This window comes from Puma concolor, chromosome C1 (genome assembly GCF_028749965.1).
Source record: "Puma concolor isolate L17-30 chromosome C1, mPumCon1.1.hap2, whole genome shotgun sequence".
Taxonomy (NCBI): Eukaryota; Metazoa; Chordata; class Mammalia; order Carnivora; family Felidae; genus Puma; species Puma concolor.
The window spans coordinates 13,556,543-13,579,699 of NC_141674.1; the positions used below are offsets into that span (position 1 = coordinate 13,556,543).

The 23,157-nt window shown below is 56.6% G+C and overlaps 1 protein-coding gene across 3 annotated transcripts in view; it reads left to right on the plus strand.

The window, feature by feature from the left end:
• Window positions 1-19,912, plus strand: part of PAX7 (paired box 7) — a 98,073-nt gene extending 78,161 nt beyond the window's left edge. For all 3 annotated transcript variants that reach the window (XM_086715835.1, XM_086715837.1, XM_086715836.1), the window contains exons 8-9: window positions 10,353-10,599; window positions 18,597-19,912. In XM_086715835.1, the coding sequence (XP_086571961.1) occupies window positions 10,353-10,599; window positions 18,597-18,712 (363 nt within the window). In that variant the 3' untranslated portion in view covers window positions 18,713-19,912. The remainder of the gene's footprint in view (window positions 1-10,352; window positions 10,600-18,596) is intronic.
• Window positions 19,913-23,157: the final 3,245 nt, after the last annotated feature.

Consider the following 23,157-nt stretch of genomic DNA (forward strand, 5'->3'; position numbering starts at 1 on the left):
GAGGGGGGAGCAGAGACTCTCAGAAGGAAAGAAAAGGATGGAGCGAAGCATTTGGGTCCCCAGCTGGTCCTTAGCAGCGTCCGTCCTCCCCAAGCTGCCTCCAGCTGAGTGTGATTTTGCTATTTATTTACATGTAATTATTGCTATGAGGTGCAGATATTAACGCTGTCAAGACCAATTTGCTCTGACATTTTTCACTCGCTCGGTGCCCCCGCCGCTCTCGATGGAGCCCAGGGCTCTCCCTGCTCGGGCCGCTGAGCGCTCGGTGGCCCGGCCGGGAACCACCCAGCCGGCAAGGGCTCCTGTGCAAACTCATTAAGCTTTGAAATTGAATTTGGTCCAGGAGAGGGCTGGCTGGGCCCTGCTCCACCGGGCCTAGGCTGGCTCCAGGCCTCCCTGCCCCGCCTCCCTCGGAGAAAACCGGGCAGGGGCCGGGGCAGGGGCCGGCAGAGGGCAGCTGGTGAAGACGGTGGACGGGCACTGTCGGAGAGGCGGGTGTGCACACGCCCCAAGGCGGCCAGGGCGCAACGGTGGGGCATCGCCGTTGCCCACCCTCTCGCTTCTGCTACCTGATTATCCTACGGGAAAACCAGGCCGCTCTGACTTCGCAGGACATCGCTGTCCTTTGCAGGACAGCTGTCCCCACCTAACAAAGAGGCTTTTCTCTCTGGAGTCAGTCAAGCGTCTTACCCGGGATGGCAGGGCATGGCATCCTGGGGGCAGGAAAGGTGCTGAGCTGGCCCTGCAGTGGGTCCCTTAGGTAAATGCTGGAGGGAGAACCGTCTCTGGGATTAGACCTTCTGAGTTCAGATCCCAGCCCCCCACTTACTGTGTAGACTGGGGCGAATCACTTAGCTTCCCCGAGCCTCAGTTTCCCGACCTGTAACGTGGAACAGCCAATACCCCTATTTCCTCGAATCTAAGACGGTTTGATGCTGGCCCACCCTTGACCTTACCGGAAGAGGTCAACAAAAGCACCAGCCACGGCTCTGTCACCATTGCTGCCCGACTTTGATGCTATCTGGCCGCAGCCGCAGCCAGGCGTCATGGATGACGGTAAAATGACTTCCGATCTCGGGAAGACTAAAGCACCCGCCCTTCGGACCGCCCTTCGGACCGCCGTTCTAAGGCGTGAAGGGCAGTGCTGCCTGCCCACAGTAGGTCCTTGGCATGCACAGTAGGTGCTTAGTAATGACACCTTTGATCACTTTTCCCTTTGAGACTCTCCATAACCGAGGGCCATTTTCTAGGAAAGGAAACTGAGGCCCATTCATTCATTCACGCATTCTGTCTGCTTGAGGGACTCTGCTTCTTAGAGAGGGGAAGCGGGCCTGAGCTATCATGGCTGTGAGCCCTTAACGCATTGTGATATGAGCCAGCTTGTCTGCCCAGGTACTAACGAGGCCTCCCTGCCCCCACTCACTCCCTGTCACTGCCATTCTGCGTCCTCGTCTCCGGCAATTACCGAGGGGGAGCACCCCCCACGCCAGGGAGGCTGAGAGCCTAGGCCTCCCCACCCTCCTGTTCTCCCAACCTGGGCCCAAAGTCCAGGAGGCCCCCCTCCGCCCCCCTCTCAGCCCTCCCACCCCTTCCCTCCCCTCAGCTCAGCCAATTAGGCCCCTGACACCTGGAGCCACTGACAAACTGTTTCTGTCACTTGCTCTCTGTCTTTCATTAGGGCCGCAGAGGAGGGGGAGCGGGAGGGGAGGGGGAGGAGATGGGATCTTTCATGCCAGATACATTAATTACAAAACGGCCATTTGCCGCGTGAAAGTGTGCTAATTAAATTTATGCAATCATTATCTTTAAATAGTCATATCTTTCCCGGCGATCGGCCCCTTCCTTCTCCAACCCGGCCGCCGCTCAGAGCGCTCGCTCTAATCCCCCTCCGCCATTATCGCGCCATCAGAGATGGTCCCTGAATCCCACCGCACCCCGCTAGCCCCAGCCCCTGCTGGGGGCCGGGAGTCCTGGGCCTTGTCCTGGCATGGACACCATCGAACCCGGGAACCACCCAGGGAGGGGACGCCAAGGCCAGCCCCCCTCCGGTGCTTCCAGATATTTCTAGATGTTTCCGGATTTTGGAGCCTGGCATCTCACGGAGCAAACATTGGAAATGGGTGTGTGCGTTTGTGAGAGAGAGAGAATATCTTTGACTTCTTAGACAACCAGTGGGGAGTCATTCTGTCCAGCTCCCCCACTCCCCCGGGGCATCTTTGGCTAGGCCTCCAAGGACCTCTGGGGTGGGGAGGGGGCTCTGTTGAGTTGAGGGGCTGGTGTGAGTATGCCACAAGACCCCTCTGTATATTCTTTTCATTCACCCTCCCCTATGCCAGGCCCTGTGCTGGGGATAACAGATAAATTCATTCATTCATTCATTCATTCATTCATTCATTCAACTAATATTTGTTGGACACCTACTATGTGCCAGGCACTGGGAATAGGACAGCAAGCCTATTTGGCAATAGGCCAAATCCAGGGTCAGGGTCAGGCTGTGCCCAGGGCAGAAGGCAGGGCCACAGAAAGGCTGAAAGCGTCCTCTGGGTGAGGCCCGAGCCCAAGGCCTCATCCCGGCTTAGCCTTCCCGAGTCTTCTTCCCCATCTAGGCTGAAGCCGTTCTCTGCAGAAATTATCCTGCCTGCCTTCTTCCCCAACCAGACAGAGCCTGCCCCCCTGAGTCTTTTGAGGTCTGCTGTGTTGGACGTGGAAGGGAGAGAAAATCCGAAGGAGTCTGGGGATGGCAAATCCCCCTCCGGTCAGAGAGAGCAGTCAGTGACCAGATGACCCCCCGGCCCCAGGGTGTGCCCTTGGGGAGGTCAGCTAGAGGGGCAGACGGGACACGTACCCACACATAAGCCACACTGGCATGTGCATGCAGACTCACGAACGTGCACACACATGCAGTATTCCCACGTGTGGTCCTCCCACGTGCACCCACACATTACACACGCACGCACACATCAACCTGAGAATGACCCAGGGCCGTATATGGTACACGAAGACCACAGTCAGGGGCAGGACAAGCGCACGGGACTAGGAGTCGGGGGTAGAGGATTGCCACTCATTCGCCAGGTGACTCTGGGTGAGCCCCTAAGCCTGTGCCTCATCTGGAAAGCGGGGTGACTGCTCCGTAGAAGAGGTGTGAGGCTTGAAGGGAAATGCTGTGGAAACTGTCAGGGGCTGTGCTGGGCAAGAGAATGGCAGTAGCCGGGCTTAGAAAAGGATCTGAGAGGGGCTGGGGTGGGGGGGGGGGGGCGGAGGGGGGTGGGGGGAGACCTTGCCGGCCAGGCTGAGCACCGGCTCTCCTGGTTGAGATGCGGATGGCGGAGGGAGGGTGAGGCTCGTGAGCAGAGAGATGGATGGTGAAGGAGGGGGTGGGGGGGGGCAGGGACAGGGAGACGTGCAGGAAATCTTGTTTGGAACCTCAAAGTCAGCACCCGAAGCCCATTACCGCTGTCCACAGGGGGCAGGGAGAGGGGAGGGGGCCCCCGATCCTCTTAGCAAGAGGCGAGCAGGAGAGAGGGGGAGCGGGGGGTGCTCGGCTGCCTGGGTGGGTGATTTCTCGCTTGCAGTAATCCCAGTGTGCAGCTGGGGGACAGGCAGTGGGACGGGCGGGGGGTGGGGAGGGGGTGTTGGCGTGAAGTGTGTCTGCGTATCCGTCGGGAGCCGGCGACCGTGGGGTTGTGAGACTGCGGTGTCCGTGACCGTGTAAGCGTGTCTGCCTGCGTGTGCATCCGCGAAGCGTGTGACGCCGCGCGGCCTGGCCGCGTGCGTATGTGCACTTTCCCGTGCGTATCATTCTGTGCGTGTTCGCGTTGGCCTGTCTGCATCACGCCGCGTGCAGTCAGCACGCGCGTCAGCGTGTTTTGCGTGCGTGCCCACGTGTCCATCCGCGTGGGTGCGGATTGGCGCCCGTTATTACGCGTGGGTCGCAACAACGGCAGTGACTTGGGCGCCGCGGTTTGCCGACTTGGCTGCACGTTAGACTCACCGGGGGAGCGGGCTTTAAACCCTCCTGATGCCCAGAGCCTCAGACCGACTCCTGGGAGCCTGCGGGGGTGTGAGATCCTGGGACCAGCATTTCACGAGACTCCCCCGCTGATTCCAGTGGGCGACCAAGGCGGAGACAGAGCTGAGCAGACAGACCCCAGTGGAGCAGCCTTGATCCTCAGCCGGGCATGCCCCCAGGAGCTCCATCTGGACCCAGTGAGGGACTCCAGGCCCCAGACCCTTAGGGACCAGGGCAAGTCATGAGCGGGCCTGCCCCCGGTAGTCCCTCAGTCCCCAGGGACAGATGTCACAAAGTTCAAGCATTGTGTTCCATACCCTTGCCTTCTCTCCTGACAGTGGGCAATCGGCAGCCCTCCCCCCAAACGTGCCCCCCTCACCTCTTCTGGAAGTCGGGAGAATGAATTAGTGAGACGGGGGACCAGGGCTGTCGTCGGAGATAAAAGCGTTCAGTGGGCCCCACCAGCCGGTCCTTTTGGAGCCAAACCCGAGGCTGAGGGCAGGCGGGAGCGGCTGTAAGCCCAGGGATGGGCTATACTCCCATCAGTTTGTGGTGCCACTCTCCTGGAGTGGAAGTCACTGCCCCCTTTGGGCCTCAGTTTCTCCACCTGTGAACACGTGGCAGTCTCCCGGGTTTGTATGTATTTACGTGCCCTTCCGTGTAAGCGGGCGTGGGGGCAAGTGTCCCGGAAGCTATTGGGTGATCCAGACAGAGGCTTTGGGGGCCGCCTCGCCTCCCTGGACTCAGGTGGGGTGTCCTCGTGAAGGTGTGCCTTGGCCCGCTGACTCACACCCGGCTCCCTTCTCAGGGTGCAGGCCCCAGCTTCTGTGGGGCGGGGGCGGGGGGAGCAGAGATTCCCCACTCAGAAAGCGCCCACTGTGTGCCAGGCCCCATGGGGAGGAGGGGGTGAAAAAGACACAGGGAGGAGCTCCCTGAGTCCGCCCTCAAGGGTGGCTTTCAAGCTCAGTCCCTTCTGATCCAGGTGGAAGGGGAGGGGCAGCTAGCGTGCGCGGAGAACAGACGTGTGCCTGGCACTGTCTTAAGTATTCAGCGTGCACGGACCCGTTTAATTCTTTTTTTTTTTTTTTTTTTTTAATTTTTTTTTTTTCAACGTTTTTTATTTATTTTTGGGACAGAGAGAGACAGAGCATGAACGGGGGAGGGGCAGAGAGAGAGGGAGACACAGAATCGGAAACAGGCTCCAGGCTTCGAGCCATCAGCCCAGAGCCCGACGCGGGGCTCGAACTCACGGACCGCGAGATCGTGACCTGGCTGAAGTCGGACGCTTAACCGACTGCGCCACCCAGGCGCCCCCGGACCCGTTTAATTCTTAAAGGGACCCTATCGGTAGCTACAGTTATTGCCGGTCCCATTATACAGATGAGAAAACTGAGACATAGAAGGCTAAAGAAACTGCCCAGGGTTCACAGCTCACCCCGGGCTGAGCATGAATGTTAGTGCAGATATTCTGGTCCCCGGTGCCGCAGGGAAGCTCCTGGGAGCCCTGGATGGCCCAGCGGGGTGTGTGTGTGTGTGAAACGGATGTCCCTCCGGGGGCTCGGGGTCCCCTCTGTCCGTGCCAGGGTGGGGCTCCCTGACCCGCCCACGGGTCCAGGTGGTCCTTGGCCTCCTTCCAGCCCCGGTCCCATCTCCGGGTCCCACTGCCTTGACCTCTCCAGGCTTGATCCCCGCCCCCCCCTCCCGTGTGTCCCTCCGCGGCCCCCTCCGCCCACCCCGCACCCTGCCACGGAGCCCGAGTGATGGCGATCCCCTTTCTAATTGCAGCCTCGCTCCCGAAGCGCGCTCGGTTATCACAGAGGGTGCAGATCCCACCGCTCTGCCTCCTCGGTCCCAGGCCCTGGGGCCAGCTCAGGAGCGGAGGGAATTAATTACATTTTTCCCATCCCCTTCTTTTAAAGGACCGGAGCGCGCCACCGCATCCCGGGGTGTGGGGGGGGAGTGGGGGTGGCGAGCGGAGGATGTGGAAGGAGGGCTGGCGCGGGGCTCCCGCAGCCCCCTCCCCCAAACCGGCGAGCCAGCCTCTCCCCAGCGGGCGGAAGGGGGCTGAGGCTGCCCCTTATTGATTTAGTCTGGTGGAGGCTGGGACTGATTTAGAGCTGAGGGAGAGGAAGGGGCTGGGGGCGGGCGGGGGCCACGGCGGGTGGGGGCAGAGGAAGGGATGGCTGTCACTCAGCCTGACGGACAGCCCGGAGCTTTGCCTTCAGATAAAACCTTACAGATGTGGAGGTCGGTATTGATTTTGAGTTAGTAACGGTAACGTACCAAGAAGTAATACATTAGCGAAAGCAAGGTCACCGGGAAAAAAGTAAAACCCACCGGGGGAGAGGCCTTAGCATTCTTGAGGGGGGTGGATTACCGCATCAGACTGGGACTTCCTCAAGTTCAAAAGTTTGCAGGCCCCAGACCTCTCAGCTGGGCCCCTAACCCTGGGCAAACGCTTCCTGCTTCTGCGGGCCCTGCTTCTGCTCCCAGGGGTCCCCGGGCCAACTGGGGGGCATGGAGGGCCACTTGGGTCCACAGGACCCGCTCGTCAGGGTCGCCAAGGGCCTCTCCTCCCCCACGGTCTCCAGCACAGCCTGTTGGGAAGGAACACAGCTAGAGGGCAGGGAGACCCGGGTTCAAATCACAGCGCTGCCACTTACTGGCTGTGTGATCTCTGTGATTTCGCCTCTCTGTGCCTCAGTTTCCCCATCCGCAAAATAGGGGAGATAATAGCTTGGAAACCGCCATGCCTAGAGTCAGGGGGTTAGATGAAATGGAGAGAGCCTGCCAGGGCCTCTGGGAGAGAGTAAGCACCTCCCTATTCACACCTATCCCAGATGTGGATTTGATTTGATGTTCCAGGGCAAATCCCATTGAACAAATCCCATTACAGGAAAATCTCCCTGGGCCTGAGCTGATTCTGAGCTGTCTGTTAATGGCCCAGGGTCCAAGGCCTCCCAAGCCACTGGGCACCACGCAAGCCCTTTCTGACAGAGGCCCCAGGAGGCCTTGCAACTCTCGGGATTTCACTCAGCATTGACCTCCTTGCCCTTTCTTAAACCTGCTGGGTGTGTTCCCACCTCGGGGCCTTTGCACTTGCTGACTGGTCTGCCCGGAAGGCTCTTCTGCTATACCCTCCCATGGCTGGCCCTTTTAGGTCTTGCTGGATATCACCTCTTTGGGGAGGTCTTGCCTGCCTATTCCACATCCCCCCTTTATTTTTCCTCTGTAGCACTTCTCGGTATCAGGAATTTATATAATTTGTTTGTTGTCTGTCTCCTTCGTTAGACTGGTGGCCCCAGGAGGGCATTGAGTCGCTGATGCTCGGGGCCCAGCTCAGTGTCTGGCTCACTAAGGTGAGCACTTAGGTGCTCACTAAGTATTCGTTAAGTGATATCCATGAATTCAACAGGGTTTTTCTAGTATGTAGCAGGTACAATGTAGGTGCTGGGGCTGCAAAGGTAGATGAGCCATGGTTCTATCCTGTCCTCAAAGAGCTCACAGCCCAGCCCTCTTTGCGGCCTGGCACATGGTAGCACTCTATGATGTTTGCTGAGTGAATAAATGAATGAATGGCGGATGTCTTTGGGAGACACCGGATTATTTGGTGTATCGGGGATATGACGTGTCAGGCAGGAAGAGGGGGAGAAGCTGGGACAGGCAGGCAGCGGTCTGATCACAAGAAGACTTTGTCCTGTTTATCTGGGAGGTAATGGGGAGCCATTGATAATTCTTGAGTGCTGTGGTCAGACTCGTGGGAATTCTCTGCCGGTCTCTGTCTTGCAGGATGAGTACTGTCTGTGTGCGTGGCTCCCAGCCCATCCCAAAACATGCCTGTCCTCTTCCTAACCCCTCCCCCTTTCCCTCCCCTCCCCCATTCCTCCCCTCGCCCAGCCCTCCCCTCCCCCCGTCCATTGTCTCTTGTGAGCTTGGCATCTTGGTGGTGTGCGGGAGGGGAGGATTAAACCGGGGTCTCACCAGAGCTGACAAACCCTCCCGAGAGTCTCCCCGCCCCCTACAATTATCCTCCTGAAGGAAGGGAAACGAGGCCTGTGTGTTTTCCCTGAGCCCCTGAGTCTGTTCTCGGAGTCCAGGCCTCCTTGGAAGGGATAGCGAGGCTAATGTTTATAGGGGGGCGATGGGATGGGTGGCGACTTTCCTAATTTTCTTAGATAGAAAGTAAGGTCTCGAGTGGGAACCTGACAGGCAGCCTGGAAGAGAATCGGGTCTCCTAATTCCCTGGCGAGTGCCAGATGCCCCGCGATCCACAAACTCCTCGACCCGGGAGAACCTGTCTCCACAGTCAGAAAGCAACAAACACAGTCCAATGGTGTCAGCCGTCCTCACACACCCCCCCCCCTTCACGGGGTCCCTCTTGCCATCACCCCTGTACCCTATGTACCCCTGTACCCCCTGAGAGAGGGTGAGTTTGGGAGATTCCACGGGCACCCGCCTAGACTCTCCCACTCCCGTCCCCGTGCGTTCGCCAGGTCGATGGGGCTGATGAACCACTAAGTCCCATCTGAGCCCTGCCGGCTGCGGAGGAGGCCAAGACCAGCCCCCGAGGCCCAGTGCCCTTGACTCGGGCTCAGGGGGTGGACGGCAAAAAGACTGAGGAGAGTGAGCCCAGGGTGAGGGGATCGTGTTGGGAGCATGGAGGGAAGGGTCACGGAGAGGCTGTGCTCATGCCCCAGCCCCTGGGACCCCAGCCCCACTCGCCCCTGTAAGAGGCTGCCGGCCCCTGGGGTGAGGACCTACCTCTGAAAAGGTCAGATCTGGCCTCTGGACTCCGAGCTGCTCTCCAAAGAGTTGCCGTGAGGTCTGAAGAAGCCACAGGCTTTTGAAGACCTCGGTTACTTCGTCTGGGGAGGGGGCCTCATAGCTCGCCTCACACATCTCTGCAGGGCTCTGGATTGGGAGGGTCACCTGAGTTCATGCCAGGAGCAAGGAAAAGAGGGAGAAAGGGAAGACCAGGCTTAGGGGAGCCGGGGTCCTGATTCTGGAGTGCTGGGTGGGTGCAAAGCCCCCTGCACACAGACCCCACCTTATCCCCCCTGCCACCCTCCACCAGCAAGGCTCCCCTCCTGGCCCGGCGGCCTCATTCCTATAAGGGGTGTCACCACCAGGGGCTGGGCCCTGCAGGTCAGCTCACAAGGACCTGCCTTGCCATCGTCTCCCTGGACTGAGCGGGACACCCGTGTTCCCGTGCCCCCACACAGCTGTCTGCCCTGCCTTTCCCCACTCTCTCTCCTGGAGAGCCAGACAGCCACTGTCACCTCCCCCAGAAGCTTTCCTGGACTACCACACTGGCTGAGTCCCCTCCCCTGGGCTCCCAGAGCCCCCTGAGAGCTGCCTCTGTCATGCCCCTCACCACGTCATAGCAGAGATGCTGTGCTCTCAGCTGCCTCCCCCCACCAGCCCCAGACACCCTCCTGCCGAGGACAGGGACCATGGCTCTTCCTCCTCTGAAATCCTGGGGCCGCAGTCACCATCCATGCGTGTTTGTTGAATGAGTAAGTGGACACACCAGGGAGCCAGCACCAAGTTCTTTAAGCTGAGTTTACAGAGATGAGCCTCACCCCTGCCTGTCTGGGTTGCCAGCACCGATGGTGACTTCCCGCTTGCTGTATGGGCCAAGCAGGGAAGGGGTGATGGTCGCAGACAGCTGAGAGCTACCAGAGTCAAAGAAGGTTGCCCGAGACGCTGTCTGGAAGCATTGGCCATGGGTGTTGGTGTTGTAGGATCTCCAAGGGTCTCCAAGTCAAGAGCATAGCAGGCCTGCCATGGGGAAGCCGGACAGACCCAGAGTCCTTCTCTAACCTTTGTGTCAGAAGATGGGGGAATCCCCATATGATGGGACGCGCAGTTTCCCGTCCGAGGGACGCCCCTGTCGGATGGGAGAGACATAGCTAGTTAGTTCGTTCGTTCGTTTGTTCATTCATTCATTCATTCATTCATTCATTCATTCATCGGACAGGCACAAGGTGTCCCTTAGAGCCAGGCCATGGGGATATCCCAGAGGCAAACGAAGCCCTGCCCAGCTGCCTGGAGCTCTCAGCCAGGGGAGATCCCGTAGGTCAGAACCTGACCAGGAGAAACCACTAACCATCTTACCCACAAGGGCAAGCAGGCCGAGTAAACTGAAGATCTCGGTGCCTTGTGGGGATCTTAAGGGAGCAAAGGCCTGTCTGGGGCCCGCCTGGCATCGTCCCCACCCCGCCCCCCCCCACCCCCCCCCCACACAGACACACGCGTTTGCGGGGTCCGTCCTCCGAGCCCCACCCCCCCCCCCCCCGCCACGCCAGCTGCTCGGGCCGCACTGATGGTCTCTCCCCTGCAGGTGATGAGCATTCTGAGCAACCCCAGCGCCGTGCCACCGCAGCCGCAGGCCGACTTCTCCATCTCCCCGCTGCACGGCGGTCTGGACTCGGCCACCTCCATCTCGGCCAGCTGCAGCCAGCGGGCCGACTCTATCAAGCCGGGAGACAGCCTGCCCACCTCCCAGTCCTACTGCCCGCCCACCTACAGCACCACCGGCTACAGCGTGGACCCCGTGGCTGGCTACCAGTACGGCCAGTACGGCCAGAGTGAGTGCCCGGCGCCCTAGACCTCCTCTTCCCCCTCTCCCTGCCCCGCTCCGAGGACGTTCTGTTTATTTGCAGAGAGCGACAAGGTGGAGTTGGGGTGGGGGCGAGTCGAGGTCCGGACGGGACGGACCGTTGTCCTCAGGTGATGCCGAGCCAGGCCCCTGCACTCAGGCGACTTGCGTGGCCTTCGAGCAGTGTCGCCCCGTAGAAACGTTAATGTGAGCCACACGTGGCGTTTCAAATTTCCCAGTAGCCGCAGATTAAAACGTCAGGACAAACGAGGGCAGGTCTTCTTCCCGGCATATTTCGTTTGACCCGGCATCTCTGGAGTGACGAGCATTTTGCCGCATAAGCCGTACAGAGTTATGAATGGGATGTTTCACGTTCTTTTTCTTCACGCTGCGTCTTTGAAATCCAGCCCATCGGAATTCAGACACCAAGTTTTCATTGGAAAACTGTTTGGTCTGTCTTTAAGTTTCATAAAAGCACAACGGAGAAGCAGATTGTTCCAAGTACGCTATAGAGTTTCCCAACCACGAAGCTAAATCACATTGCAGTTTTAACGTTTACATTAGATCAAATTAAATTACGATGTAAAATTCGGTCCCTCAGTTGCCTGTGGCCACATTTCAGGGGCTCGATGGCCACATGAAGCTGGTGTGATGCTAGAGACCCTGCCCCTTTCTGCCCCCTGGGTAGGGGGGACAGCTGTATTTTGATCTCTCTCCTGTACCCCCCCACCCCGTCCTCAGCCCTGACTGCCCCCCACTCAGAGCTGGTCTCACATGCCCTCCCCAGCCACCGTCCCCCTCCCCCCCCGCCGGCATCTTGCCCGGAGGCGGTGGGCACCAGACCCTCGGACCGAAGGCTGCAGAAGGCAGGCCCGGTCGCCGCCCCCAGGGCAAGTGGAGAGGCACAGAGAGCCGAGGTCACCGGGCTCCCCTCCTGCCCCCCTCCCGGCCAAGGCCTCACCTGCTGGTGTCAAACTAATCAGAAGGGCGTGTGGTGAGAGGCTGAGGTCCCAGCCCGAGGGCACCCCCGCCCGGCCTCACTGACCTCTGCTCCCTCCCCACACGGCCTTGGCCTCCACAGCTAAATGAGGGCCAGCTGTGCCCGTCTCCACCTCCTGGCTGTGTTCGTGGCCCCTGCCCCATGTACGTGTGTGTTCGATATGTGTGTGTGCATGTATGTATGCGTGTGAGCGTGAAAACACGCCTCATAGATACGTGTGATGTGTGTGTGTATATCGTGTATTTCAGCATACGTGTGTTCGTGCACGCCTCTTTGTGTGTGTAGATGTGCGTTTGTGTGTGTGAATGTGTGAGTGTATGTATACGTGCCTATTCGCATATCTGAATTTATTTTTAATTTTTTTTTAACGTTTATTTATTTTTGAGACAGAGAGAGACAGAGCATGAATGGGAGAGGGTCAGAGAGAGGGAGACACAGAATCTGAAACAGGCTCCAGGCTCTGAGCTGTCAGCACAGAGCCCGACGCGGGGCTCGAACCCACGAACTGTGAGATCATGACCTAAGTTGAAGTGGGACGCTCAACCCACTGAGCCACTCAGGCGCCCCAATGGTTCAACTTTTAATGTTTATTTTTTGAGATGGAGAGAGAAAGAGAGCAAGTTGGGGCAGGGCAGATAGAGAAGGAGACACAGAATGTGAAGCAGGCTCCAGGCTCTGAGCTGTCAGCACAGAGCCCCATGCAGGGCTCAAACTCACGAACCATGAGATCATGACATGAGCAGAAGCCAGGCGCTTAACTGACTGAGCACTCAGGCGCCCCCCTGCTTTTTAAATAAAAATTTCTTAACGTTTATTTTTCTTTAAAAAATTTTTTTTTAACATTTATTTATTTTTGAGACAGAGAGAGACAGAGTGTGAGCAGGGGAGGGTCAGAGAGAGGGAGACACAGAATCTGAAACAGGCTCCAGGCTCTGAGCTGTCAGTACAGAGCCCGATGCGGAGCTTGAACTCTCAGACCACGAGACCATGACCTGAGCCAAAGCCGGCCGCTTAACCGACTGAGCCATCCAGGCGCCCCAAATTAATGGATTTTTTAAAATGTTTATTTATTTATTTTGAGAGAGAGAGAGAGAGAGTGCAAGCAGAGGAGGGACAGAGAGAGAGACCCAGAATCCGAAGCAGGCTCCAGGCTCTGAGCTGTCAGCACAGAGCCCGACGTGGGGCTCAAACCCACGGACTGTGAGATCATGACCTGAGCTGAAGTCGGATGCTTAACCAACTGAGCCACCCAGGCGCCCCAATGTTTATTTATTTTTGAGAGAGAGGCAGAGACAGAGCGCAAGCAGGGGAGGGGGAGAGAGAGAGGGAGACCCAGAATCCGAAGCAGGCTCCAGGCTCTGAGCTGTCGGCATAGGGCCTGAGGCGGGGCTCGAACTCATAGACCACGAGATCGTGACCTGAGCCGAAGTCGGACGCTTAACCGACCGAGCCACCAGGCGCCCCTCGCATATCTGACTTTCAATGAGCATATTGTGTCCACACGGTGTGCATGTGAGTTTGTGCGTGAGTGCACAGGTGCACACATTTGTTCATGTGGGTATGTGTGTCCGTAAGACGCACACATGGGTTTCAGTGCACTTCAGGTGCATCCGTGTGACCGAGCGTCCACGTGTCTGTCTGTGTATTTGCACATGTGATGCTGTGTCACTTCATGGCATGTGTACCAAACAGGTACGCACATGAATAGACGTGTGAGAGAGTGTGCAGGGGTGTGTGGTTATCCGTGCGTGCAACGCGTGTGCACCCAGACGTGCACGGAGGCTTGAATGTGTCCGTGGGTGTGTATATATTTTGGAGCACGGACACGTACACTGTGTGTGCAGTGTGTAAACACGGGTGTGTGCACGCTAAGGTGTGCACGCAGGTGTGGCTGTGTGTCCCTGTGCATCCGGGCGGGTACGCGTGTGGCCTGCGTGTGCAGCTGCGCCTGTGTGGGTTTGCGTGCACGAGGAGGAAGTGCGAGAGGGGGTGGAACCCGTGCGCAGGGACGGTGGAGAGCGGGGCGCGCACACATGCGTGCGAGTGTTTCCAGAGGGGCCCGAGGCGAGCCCCGGCCCCGGCCCCGCGTTCCCAGGCAGAGCGGACACACATGCTCTTGATAAAGAGTTTAGAGCCGCTCCGCGGAGGCAGCAGCCCCGGCCTGGGGCAGGCGTTAGTCACCCCCGGAGCCCCGTGCCCTGCTGCAGGGGGCCTGCCCAAGTCGGAAATAAAATTAACCCCAGAGTCAGCATGGGGGCCACCGGGGAGGGGGGATCAAAAGGGAAAGGGCCCAGGAGGCGAGAAGGGAAGAGGCCGGCCAGGCCAGGGCGATTTCCCCTCCCCTCCACCCTCCCCACTCGCCCCATCTAGCTCCAGCCCCTGCCCCCCTCCCCTCCCAACCCCGGATCCTCCCGAGCCATATTTTCCAGCCCTACCCAGAGGGAATCCCAGGGCAGACCCCACCCCACCCCACCAAGATTCCAGTCTGGGCTGGGACGGGCCTGGGGGAGTGTTGGCCCCAACATCACTAAGTCTGCCACCAAGTCACCCTGCCTCAGTTTTGCCATCCGGGAAGTGGGAGTCGAGGGATTAGACCCCCAACGTTTTTCTATTGTGCTGTCTTCCTCACCTTTGACATTCTGGGGCAGCCAGGGACAGGGACCCGTCGTGTTCCCACTGACCGCCTGCCCTGTGTTTACGGGTGACTGAATACGCCTATGGCGGGGCTCCCAGTCCACGTGCAAGAGTGTGCATCGTCCCAAACAGCCCCTGTGTACGCCCAGGTCCACCTGTCACCTGCTCACATCTGTCCCACGCAGGAGTTTAGCCCACCAGGCACTGGGCAGATCGCGTATTCATTTCCTGCCGTGTTCAAAACCCTACCCAGAGTAGGTGTTATGTGTCCTCAGGCTATAGACGCGAGAGCCAAGGACTTTCCCAAGGTCACACAGTAGGTGAATGGCGAACTCCAGGTCCCCTGAACTTCCAGCCCGGTTCTGTTCTGGCCAAACCGCCAACTTGTGTCATCAGTAGTGACACAGCCCTCGACCCACCTTTGTGTCGATTCACGTTCATGACTTTATATGTACCTGGCTTCGAGGTATAATCATGCAAAATAGACGCGTGTAAAGGAAGGATAGATAACCCTTTAGTGAGCATCTACTATGGGGCCTGGCACTCACGGCTGCTTCGTATGGCGTGCAGACAGGCGAGGAAATGGATCCCAGAGAGGGTATTTGCCTGAGATCCGGCATCGATGCGAACACCGCCACACCTACGGCCCTGACCTCAGAGAGCCTCCCTTGCAGGTGTAGGTGTGCGTGGAGGGTGCACGTGGCTAAACTCTTCAGCCAGAGAGTCCACTCCTCTCCCTGGGCCTCTTGTCTTCCCAGGGACACCTCCACACTTTTTCTCGTTCCCAGCCATTATCTGTCCATCTGTCTGTCTCTCCTGTCCCTGGAGGGGGTGGGGGCAGGGGGCAGGGACAGGGCACACGGCAGATTAATATGGCCCTGGTGTTCCCAGAGGCCAGGGCCGTACTAATGATGGGGCTGATAGAACGCAGAAGTGTGAAAAGAATTTTAATAGATCTGACAAGTCTAATAAGAATTTGTGTCTAGAAGGGTCCTCCTCTGGGGCCGCGGGCTGACGAGGCGCTGACGGCTGAGATTTGTTTACTGGTTGGCATCTCCTGCCAACTCCCGATTAATCTAATTTGAGATGTTCAGAGCCCAGGCGCGGGCACAAGGCAGAGGAGAGGGGACGCGGAGAGACAGAGGGACAGGGAGGGCCGCTGACAGAGGCTGTAATGAGAAATGTCACAGCCCTGCCCTCGCCGGCCCCTGGCTCGACCCCAGGGAGAGGCGGGCTCTGTGCACGGAGAGTGCCCTTGAAGTTGGCTGGTCATTAGTAAAGTTGGCCTTCTTGGGGTCAAATCGCCCACCTTGGCAGGGCCTGGGGAAAGTCCTGTGGGCTGAACCCTGGCTGGCAGCCAGGAGAGGCGAAAAAGGAGGACACAGAGTGACCAGAGGCACAAGCAGGACAAATTCGGGTTCCTCCCTCTCACATGCAGTGCCTGACCGTGAGTCAGCAATCTTTCTGTGCCTCAGTCTCCACCTTTGTAAAATGGGAACAGCTGTGCCTAAACCATGGGGTTGGTGAGAAATTAAAGGACACCGTGTCCGCCTCGCCCCGTGGTAAGCGTTCCGTATGTGAGGGATCGAGCATTGTTGTTCTGACTGTTCTCCAGAGCCGGGCCTTCCCACCCCACCTCCCCCCGGGGACAGCCGCACAGGCTGGCACAGAGTGTGACGTCAGGTGGAATAAGGGGGAACAGGCAGAGGCGTTCGGTGAGTCAGGAGAGGTCGCCTGACTTGGCCGGGTGCCCTGGGAAGCCACCCACACTTCCTGGAGTCGAAACTGGGGCCCACGCAGGATTTAGGGTGTCGAGTGCTCTGTACCCTCTAAAGCGCACACACCCAGGACGCTGCGGGCGAAGCGTGTGGGGGTGGTTCGGAGCTGGCAACAGACCGCCTGGGTCCACAGCCTGAGGGCCACGTGACCTTCCCAGTTACACAGTCTCTTAGGGCAGGGCCTTGGCTCCACCACCTGTAAAATGGGACAGCGGAACTAGCAGCCTGGCAGTGGTGAGCATTAAGCGAGATCGCGCATGCGTGAGGGGCATAGAGCACGGTGGGCGGAGAATGAGCTCGGTCTGTGGGTAGCTCCTCCCTCTCTTCCTGTAGCTCCTCCTCCTCTTCCTGCTGTGGCTCTACAGACTAGCTTCCTCAAGGTCAGGCCCTGGGGCCCAGATAAGACTTGCTCCAAGGAGCAGAGACGAGATGCCTGAGTTGCAGGCTGCCCCTGAGGCCAGAGATTCAGAGATTGAAGTTTCTTCCACCTGCCCCTCGCCCCCACCGTGGAGTGAGGGGTAAGACAGGCCACCACCCCTTCTGTGTTACCAGCTGGGAGCCTGGAGGCTGAGTGACGTCAGGGACAGCACCCAGGGCCTCAGTTCAGGCCCTAGAGCCTGGAAGCTAAGGAACACAGAGCCCAGACACTCCAGAAACCCCAGGACATTTGCATATCCTTTAGGAATTGGTACAGTCCCTGAGCCTTCTGTGCCCAGCATCTCAAAGCACATCATCTCATTTGATCTTCATAACAGCCCTTGAGGAGGCTGGGATCTGCTCTCCCCATTTTACAGACCGGAAGACAGTCCTGGAGAGGCAACATGATTTGCCCAAAGCCACATGCACCGGAGATAGTTGGGACTCCAGATTGCCCCATTCACTGTTCCTTTCCTTCTTGCCTCTATCAAAGGTCACACCTGCTCCCTAAATCCCAGTCCTGTGAGAGCCCAAGGCCTCTGAGCTCACCATGTACCAGGCACCGTGCTAACCTCTTTATATGCATTTTCTCACTTTCTCCCCACAATTCTTCCACCTAGGCGCTGTCGTTATCCCCATGTTTACAGACAAGGAAACTGAGGCTTGTATAGGTGAGATGGTTGGTATGCCCCAGATCACACACTAAAAGTTGGCAGGTGCAGGATTTGAACCCCTAAAGAATATGGTCTCAATTATTAATACTTCCCAACTCACCTCCCTGGGCCTTGTCTCTGGCTGTGCCCACACCTGGCTCTACCCACCTGCCGTAGGCAGGGACCCTCGACTTTGGGGAGGCATGTGGAGTGCTATAGGGCCCCTCAGCGGGCAGGTGACAAGGAGAGTATCGGGTCAGGCCTCGTGAGTCCAGGGCAGTAGTCGTTATATTTCCTCTCGCCTTGGCCTCGGCCATGGATTCCAGGTTGGGAGGTAGCATCTCTGTGCCTCAAGAGGCCTCGGTCCCATGCCAGTCACATCATTTGGTCAGAGCTGATCTCTGCTGTAGCCTCAGGCGGACACAGCAGAGTCGAGACAGAACGCATGCACACACAGACCTAGCAGTCACGCCTGCGCACACACGTACACCGACATGCGTACCTGGCTTAGGTGCAACTCACCTGGACACGGTTACCCGGGCATGCGTGGGCATTCCCCCTGCTCTACTCACACAGGTACATACAGCTCATCCACATCTGTCCACATGTACATGCGTGAGCATTGTTCATGGGTGAGCATTCATGTTAGTGCCTGTTACTATGCAGAGATTGTTGTTTCCGCTGTTCACACACACAAGCACACCCCCTCTGACTCTCATCCCTCTGGATGGCTAGAACTTCAAGGCTAAAGGTCTCAGCTCCCAGCATATCAAGGTCCTGGCTCCTTGTTCTGCATGGATCTCTTGGCTCAACTTTGAGTAAGGGATGTAAGGGATGTTGCTGTGTCTCACCCATGAGCTGGGCTCAGGCTCCAGAGAAAAAAGAAGGATCTTTTCCTCATTACTACCCAGGCTCTGTGGGATTCACCGGACATCCCCCATAGCAGGCATATGTACAGGTGTATTGGAAAGGAAACTAATTCTTCTCTCAACGATGTGGAATCTTTTGTACTTTCCTACAGAACCTATGAGAGAGCTGGGCAAATAAAAGTGTTAAGTAAATATTTGCTTAATGGTTAGAGAGGAGGTAAGAGAATGAGCTTCATGAAGAGATGGATGGATGGATGGATGGATGGATGGATGGATGGAGGGATGGATAGATGGATGGTTGGATGAACAGGTGTATAGATGGACAGAAGGGTGGACGGATGGATGGTTGGATGGATGGATGGATGGATGGATGGATGGAAGAACAGGTGGATAGATGGACAGAAGGGTGGATGGATGGATGGAAAAACAGGTGGATAGATGGACAGAAGGTGGATGGATGGATGGATGGTTGGATGGATGGATGAATGGATGGAAGAACAGGTGGATAGATGGACAGAAGTGTGGATGGATGGATGGATGGATGGATGGATGGATGGATGGATGATGGATACGGGGCAGATGGAACAATAGGCAAAAGGACCTTAATTTCTAGGAGCTTCTCTTTTTTTTTCCAGCTGCTGTTGATTACCTGGCCAAAAATGTGAGCCTCTCCACACAGCGTCGCATGAAGCTTGGGGAACATTCTGCTGTGCTGGGACTCCTGCCTGTGGAAACTGGCCAGGCCTACTAGGGACCCTGGGGCGACTTGCCCCAGACCAAGTCCCAGCCCAATCCTTACTGATCCCTGAGCCTCCCAGCCTCAGCCCTTTCATTACCCTGGGGTCTCAGGAGGCCAGGAAAGGAGCCCATTCCCTTCTCGTAGCCAGCCCTCTGGAGATGTGCAGCCAGTCTACCGTTCACCTATGTTTAGGAACCCAGAGCAACCCCCTTGGAGTCTGCCCCTCCACTCTCTCTCCAGGAGGGTTTCTGTCAGCCTGCAGCCATTCCCCCGGTCAAATCCTGTCATGGCCTCTGTGCTATCTCAGGCACAGAGGTGGAAGCTCACCCCGAATAGAGCAACCTGGGCACCCAAAGGAGGATGGTATCTGGGATGAGGTACTGGAGCCCTTTGGACCCGACTCCAGTGAGTACCCCGGCCAGAGGTGGGGGTGGAGCTCACAGGGTCCCTCCCAGCTGGAAGTGCCGGGAGCCAGCCCTCTCCTCCCAGGTGGATCTCTGGCCCAGGGCCCGAACCACAGCCCATTCCTCCTCTGGATGCTGGGACGCCAGCAGAGAGGGGACCCTAGTCCTGGGGTCTTCCCAGGGGCATCACCCAGGAATTCTGAGGACTCCAGGACCCTCCCCACACACCTCTGCTGGGTGTAGGGGGTGGGAATCTAGCCCAGGTGGGGGCGCCAGAAGGACCAGGTAGAGGCTTACCCAGGGAGAGGGGCTCATCAGCAGTGGGCAGCCAGCAGCCAAAGACCCAACCCAGGCACCCCAAGGCAGCAGGCTCCTAGACTGAAGTCCGGGTTCCAGCCTTGCTCACCCCGTGCGGGGCCTAGGGAGCCCACGGGCTCTTCAGTTTCCCATTCTCTGAATCAGGCGGGAGGGGGAAGGGAGCAAGTCGTGTATCGAGAGGCAGAGGGCAGAGGGCAGGCTCAGAAGGGCGTTGCTTAGCTGGGGTTCTTGTGCTTGTGGACAGCAGCCCTTTGTTGCCAGAGGCTTTAGTGCTGTGCCTTCAAGCCCACGACCCCTGGAGCTGCAATTTCTCACAGAGCCTCCCTTGGAGACCTGAGCCTGTCCTCTCCGTACCTGGCCCTCTGGTAAGGTCACCTTCATCTGCCCCTTAAGCTGCTGGGGAGCAGAGGGCTTCCCTTGGAGCTCTGGAGGAGGGTTATGGGACCAGCAGGGACTGCTTGTCCACAGGCAAAACCACAGACTCCCCTTGACATTTGGTGGCGGGGGGCGGGGGGGGGGGCAGTGGAGGGGGCATGTCATTGTCCCACTGACAGTGGCACCTTTCAGTGTTGATCCACTCTAGGTCGAGAGGGCCCTGTCTACTCATCCAGCACAGCTAAGTGGGGGCAGATGTGGCCAGTGTTCAGGCCACCACTCCTAGACAGGTGGGGGATGCCCAAGGTTCCAGAGACTAGGGGAAAGGCGCCTTCCTTGGCCACACCGGTGGCTTCTTCATATCCCTTCTCTTTAAAAGTTGAAATCTTTGGGGAATGGTTCGAGCCCCTCACTTTGCCTCCCTTGGAACTTTTTACTACCTTCACCTATTTATCAAAATTATATTCGTCTCCACCGTCACCATTGTTATCATCTATACTTGGATCACCTTTATCAAGTGCTGCTAGGTTAGAGGCACTTGTGACAGCTGGGCACATGAGGCCACCTCTTTGCTCAACCCATGTCGCTTGCTCTCAGCCAACAAGACATTCCCGGAGGGAAGGGCTGCTGCTTTGGGATTCAGTCAACCCAAGTACCTCCCTCCTGGGGAACTGGGCTGGCAAGATGCTAGGACACTTTCCTGCGTGGATGCCGCTTCTGTGACAAATGCTCACCTGTTTTCTCATCTTCAGACTTGGTAACATCAAGCCTGTCCTGGACCACGGCCAGGGTGGCTCGTATCTCTGGTTTAGAGGAACCTATGGATACACGGAGACAAACAGACTCTTTGGTAGCAGCAGATACCTGGACATGTGTGGCCCATGGAGGTCAGCCCAGTTTTCAACTGGGGCATTTACTGCGGGAGACTTTTGGTTCTTCAAGCTCTGGACAGAAAGGAAGACTGTGTTGTCCCTTGGTGACCCAGTCCCTGTGTTTGTAACCATCACAGCCAGGAAGCAGCTCTTAAGATCAACCACAGTCTTCATCCACATTCCTTGAATGGTCAGTCCTCCCCCCTGGAGGCCTGGCTCAGAAATCATCTTGAATCCCCTTACATACCCAGGAGCAGAGCTCTCAGGCAGGTGACACCAAAACCACCCAGCCTCACTCCCAGGAGGTGACATTCCCATGCTAGGACCAATCTCAAATCTCCCCCCCCCCCCCCCACCGTGATGAAATGGGAATAAACCAAGTGATTTCTCTTTATGTCCAATTTCTCTGGAGTTCTCCCAAGCCACCATCTTGGTAGAAAATGGGACTTATTCTCCCTGGAGCCCCACCCCCACCTGGCAAAATTTCCCTAAAATCCTGTGTATTAATGTGTCTAGCCAACTCAGTCCATAAAACTCCATCTTGGGCTGGCAGCTCACAACCTCACCGGACAGATGATGTGGGACAAGAGGTACAAGGCTTCAAACTCTTGAGGGTTGACCACAGCCTAAGAAAGAAGGCCTGAATCCCCGTGGCCAGGTCAGCCCAGAAGCAATCCCCATCCATTCCTGTAAATAGAATCCATAGCAAAATAAGAGATGTTTCCTCCAACTTACCACAAGTAGCTGTTGGTCCTACCTATGGGGGGGGGAGGTCCCTCTTCTGAGCTCATTGTACATTAGTTGGAAATGTGGTGATGTGCTGTTCGTTTATAGGAAGTCGACTTTTATATAAATATATATAAATATATATATATATACTAAAAAAGGAAAGAAAACCCCCACAGTGTGTGTCGTGCTAGTGGCCAGAGACCATCTGTAGGGATATATCTGCATATTGTGTGTTTCAAATTATACATTCCAGTCTCTGTTGGGTTCTTTCATTTTTATTGCTTTGTTTTTTTCATTTGCTGTTTCTCTCTTGCTATGAAAAAAGAAAGAAGTGACGTGTAAGAACCAAGCTATGCTTCACACTCTTATTTTTTACTTGATTTACCTTTGCCATTCTTTTGCCAGAAGAAATGAAGAAGAGAGATAGAGGAATGAGACGGAAGGAAAGAAGGATGAAGAGGGGGGTTTGCCCAGAAGACAAATGAGAAGGTCAGATTTCCAATCTGACTATGGCTTGAGAGCAGAGCAGGTCCGAGACTTGGCCCAGACTCCACGGAGATCCAGCGTTATTTCAGATGGAGCTTTTGAAGCATGCTGAGATTTGGATCCTGGAACTTGGTGAAATTCCATGATTGCCCGAAAAAGACATTCTCTGGGGCCTCTCTCAGGTTGATGTTCTCGCCCAGCTCCCGATGTTCCCTTCACTACTAGATGCTTTTTGGGGTTGTCCGCTCTCTCCTGCAAAGGCACCGAACCGAGACCAAAATGGGGGTACTCCGGCCGCCATCTTGAAATGCTCAGAGGCAGCTGTGTACTGGGGACTCTTTCTGTCAGCTCTAACACGGCCAATCCCCCACCTGGGACGTGTCCACATAGCACTCTAGATCATTCCTTCTTCCTAGTAATTGCAACTCGGTTGCTTTCGTGTTTGACTCACAGCCATGTTCCTCCATGTGGAAGTGAGTGTGTGTGCTTGAGAGTGTGAGTGGGGTGTGTGAGTGGGCTTGTGGGTGCAAGGGTGTGTGTTTAAATATAATCGCACCATAATTTATTCAGCTATATGGAGTAGTAGATTAGAAAGAGAAACTGGCATTTGCTTTAACTACCTGCTTGTGAGCGCTTCCTCTGTAACTCAGGCGTAACTGTTATACATTAAAAGAAATTAAAGCATTTCCAAGGTTCTGTGTCCTTAATTGACTGTCATTAGGCAGCTGCCCTAAAAAGGACCGAGGGGTGGCTGAGAAGCTCTTTGACCTAATTTAGAGGGTCAGAATAGGACCGCCGGGCCCCTCAGTGCCAAGCAGCTGTTAGACAGGTAGTGGATGCTTAATCAGTATTTGACCAATGGAATGCTGTTGTTTAAGCATCTCTCTGATGAAATTTCAGTTCTGTTCACCAGGACAGACTTCCTGCTGCTAAGCTTAGAGCCCTCAGTGTCCCTTTCCTAGGACATAGAATTTGGAAGGTAGGAGAGAGCTCAGAAGCTTCCATATTTCCTTAAGGAGCAGAACCTGATATGGGGATTCATGGGCAGGTGGATTTATGGAGGGGGGGCCCTCAAGAGAAATGCATAAACGAGTGAAGGAAGCAACACAGGACAGGGAGGGAGCTAAGCAGGAGGAGCTTTTAACTGGAGTCTAGTTTCAACCTGATAGTGCTGGGGACTCTCGAGCATGAATAGCACAGAGCTAGTCTCACCTTGAGACTAGAGGACTGGCCTCTTGTGCTAAACTGTCAGTCATTCATTGGCTGCTGGCTG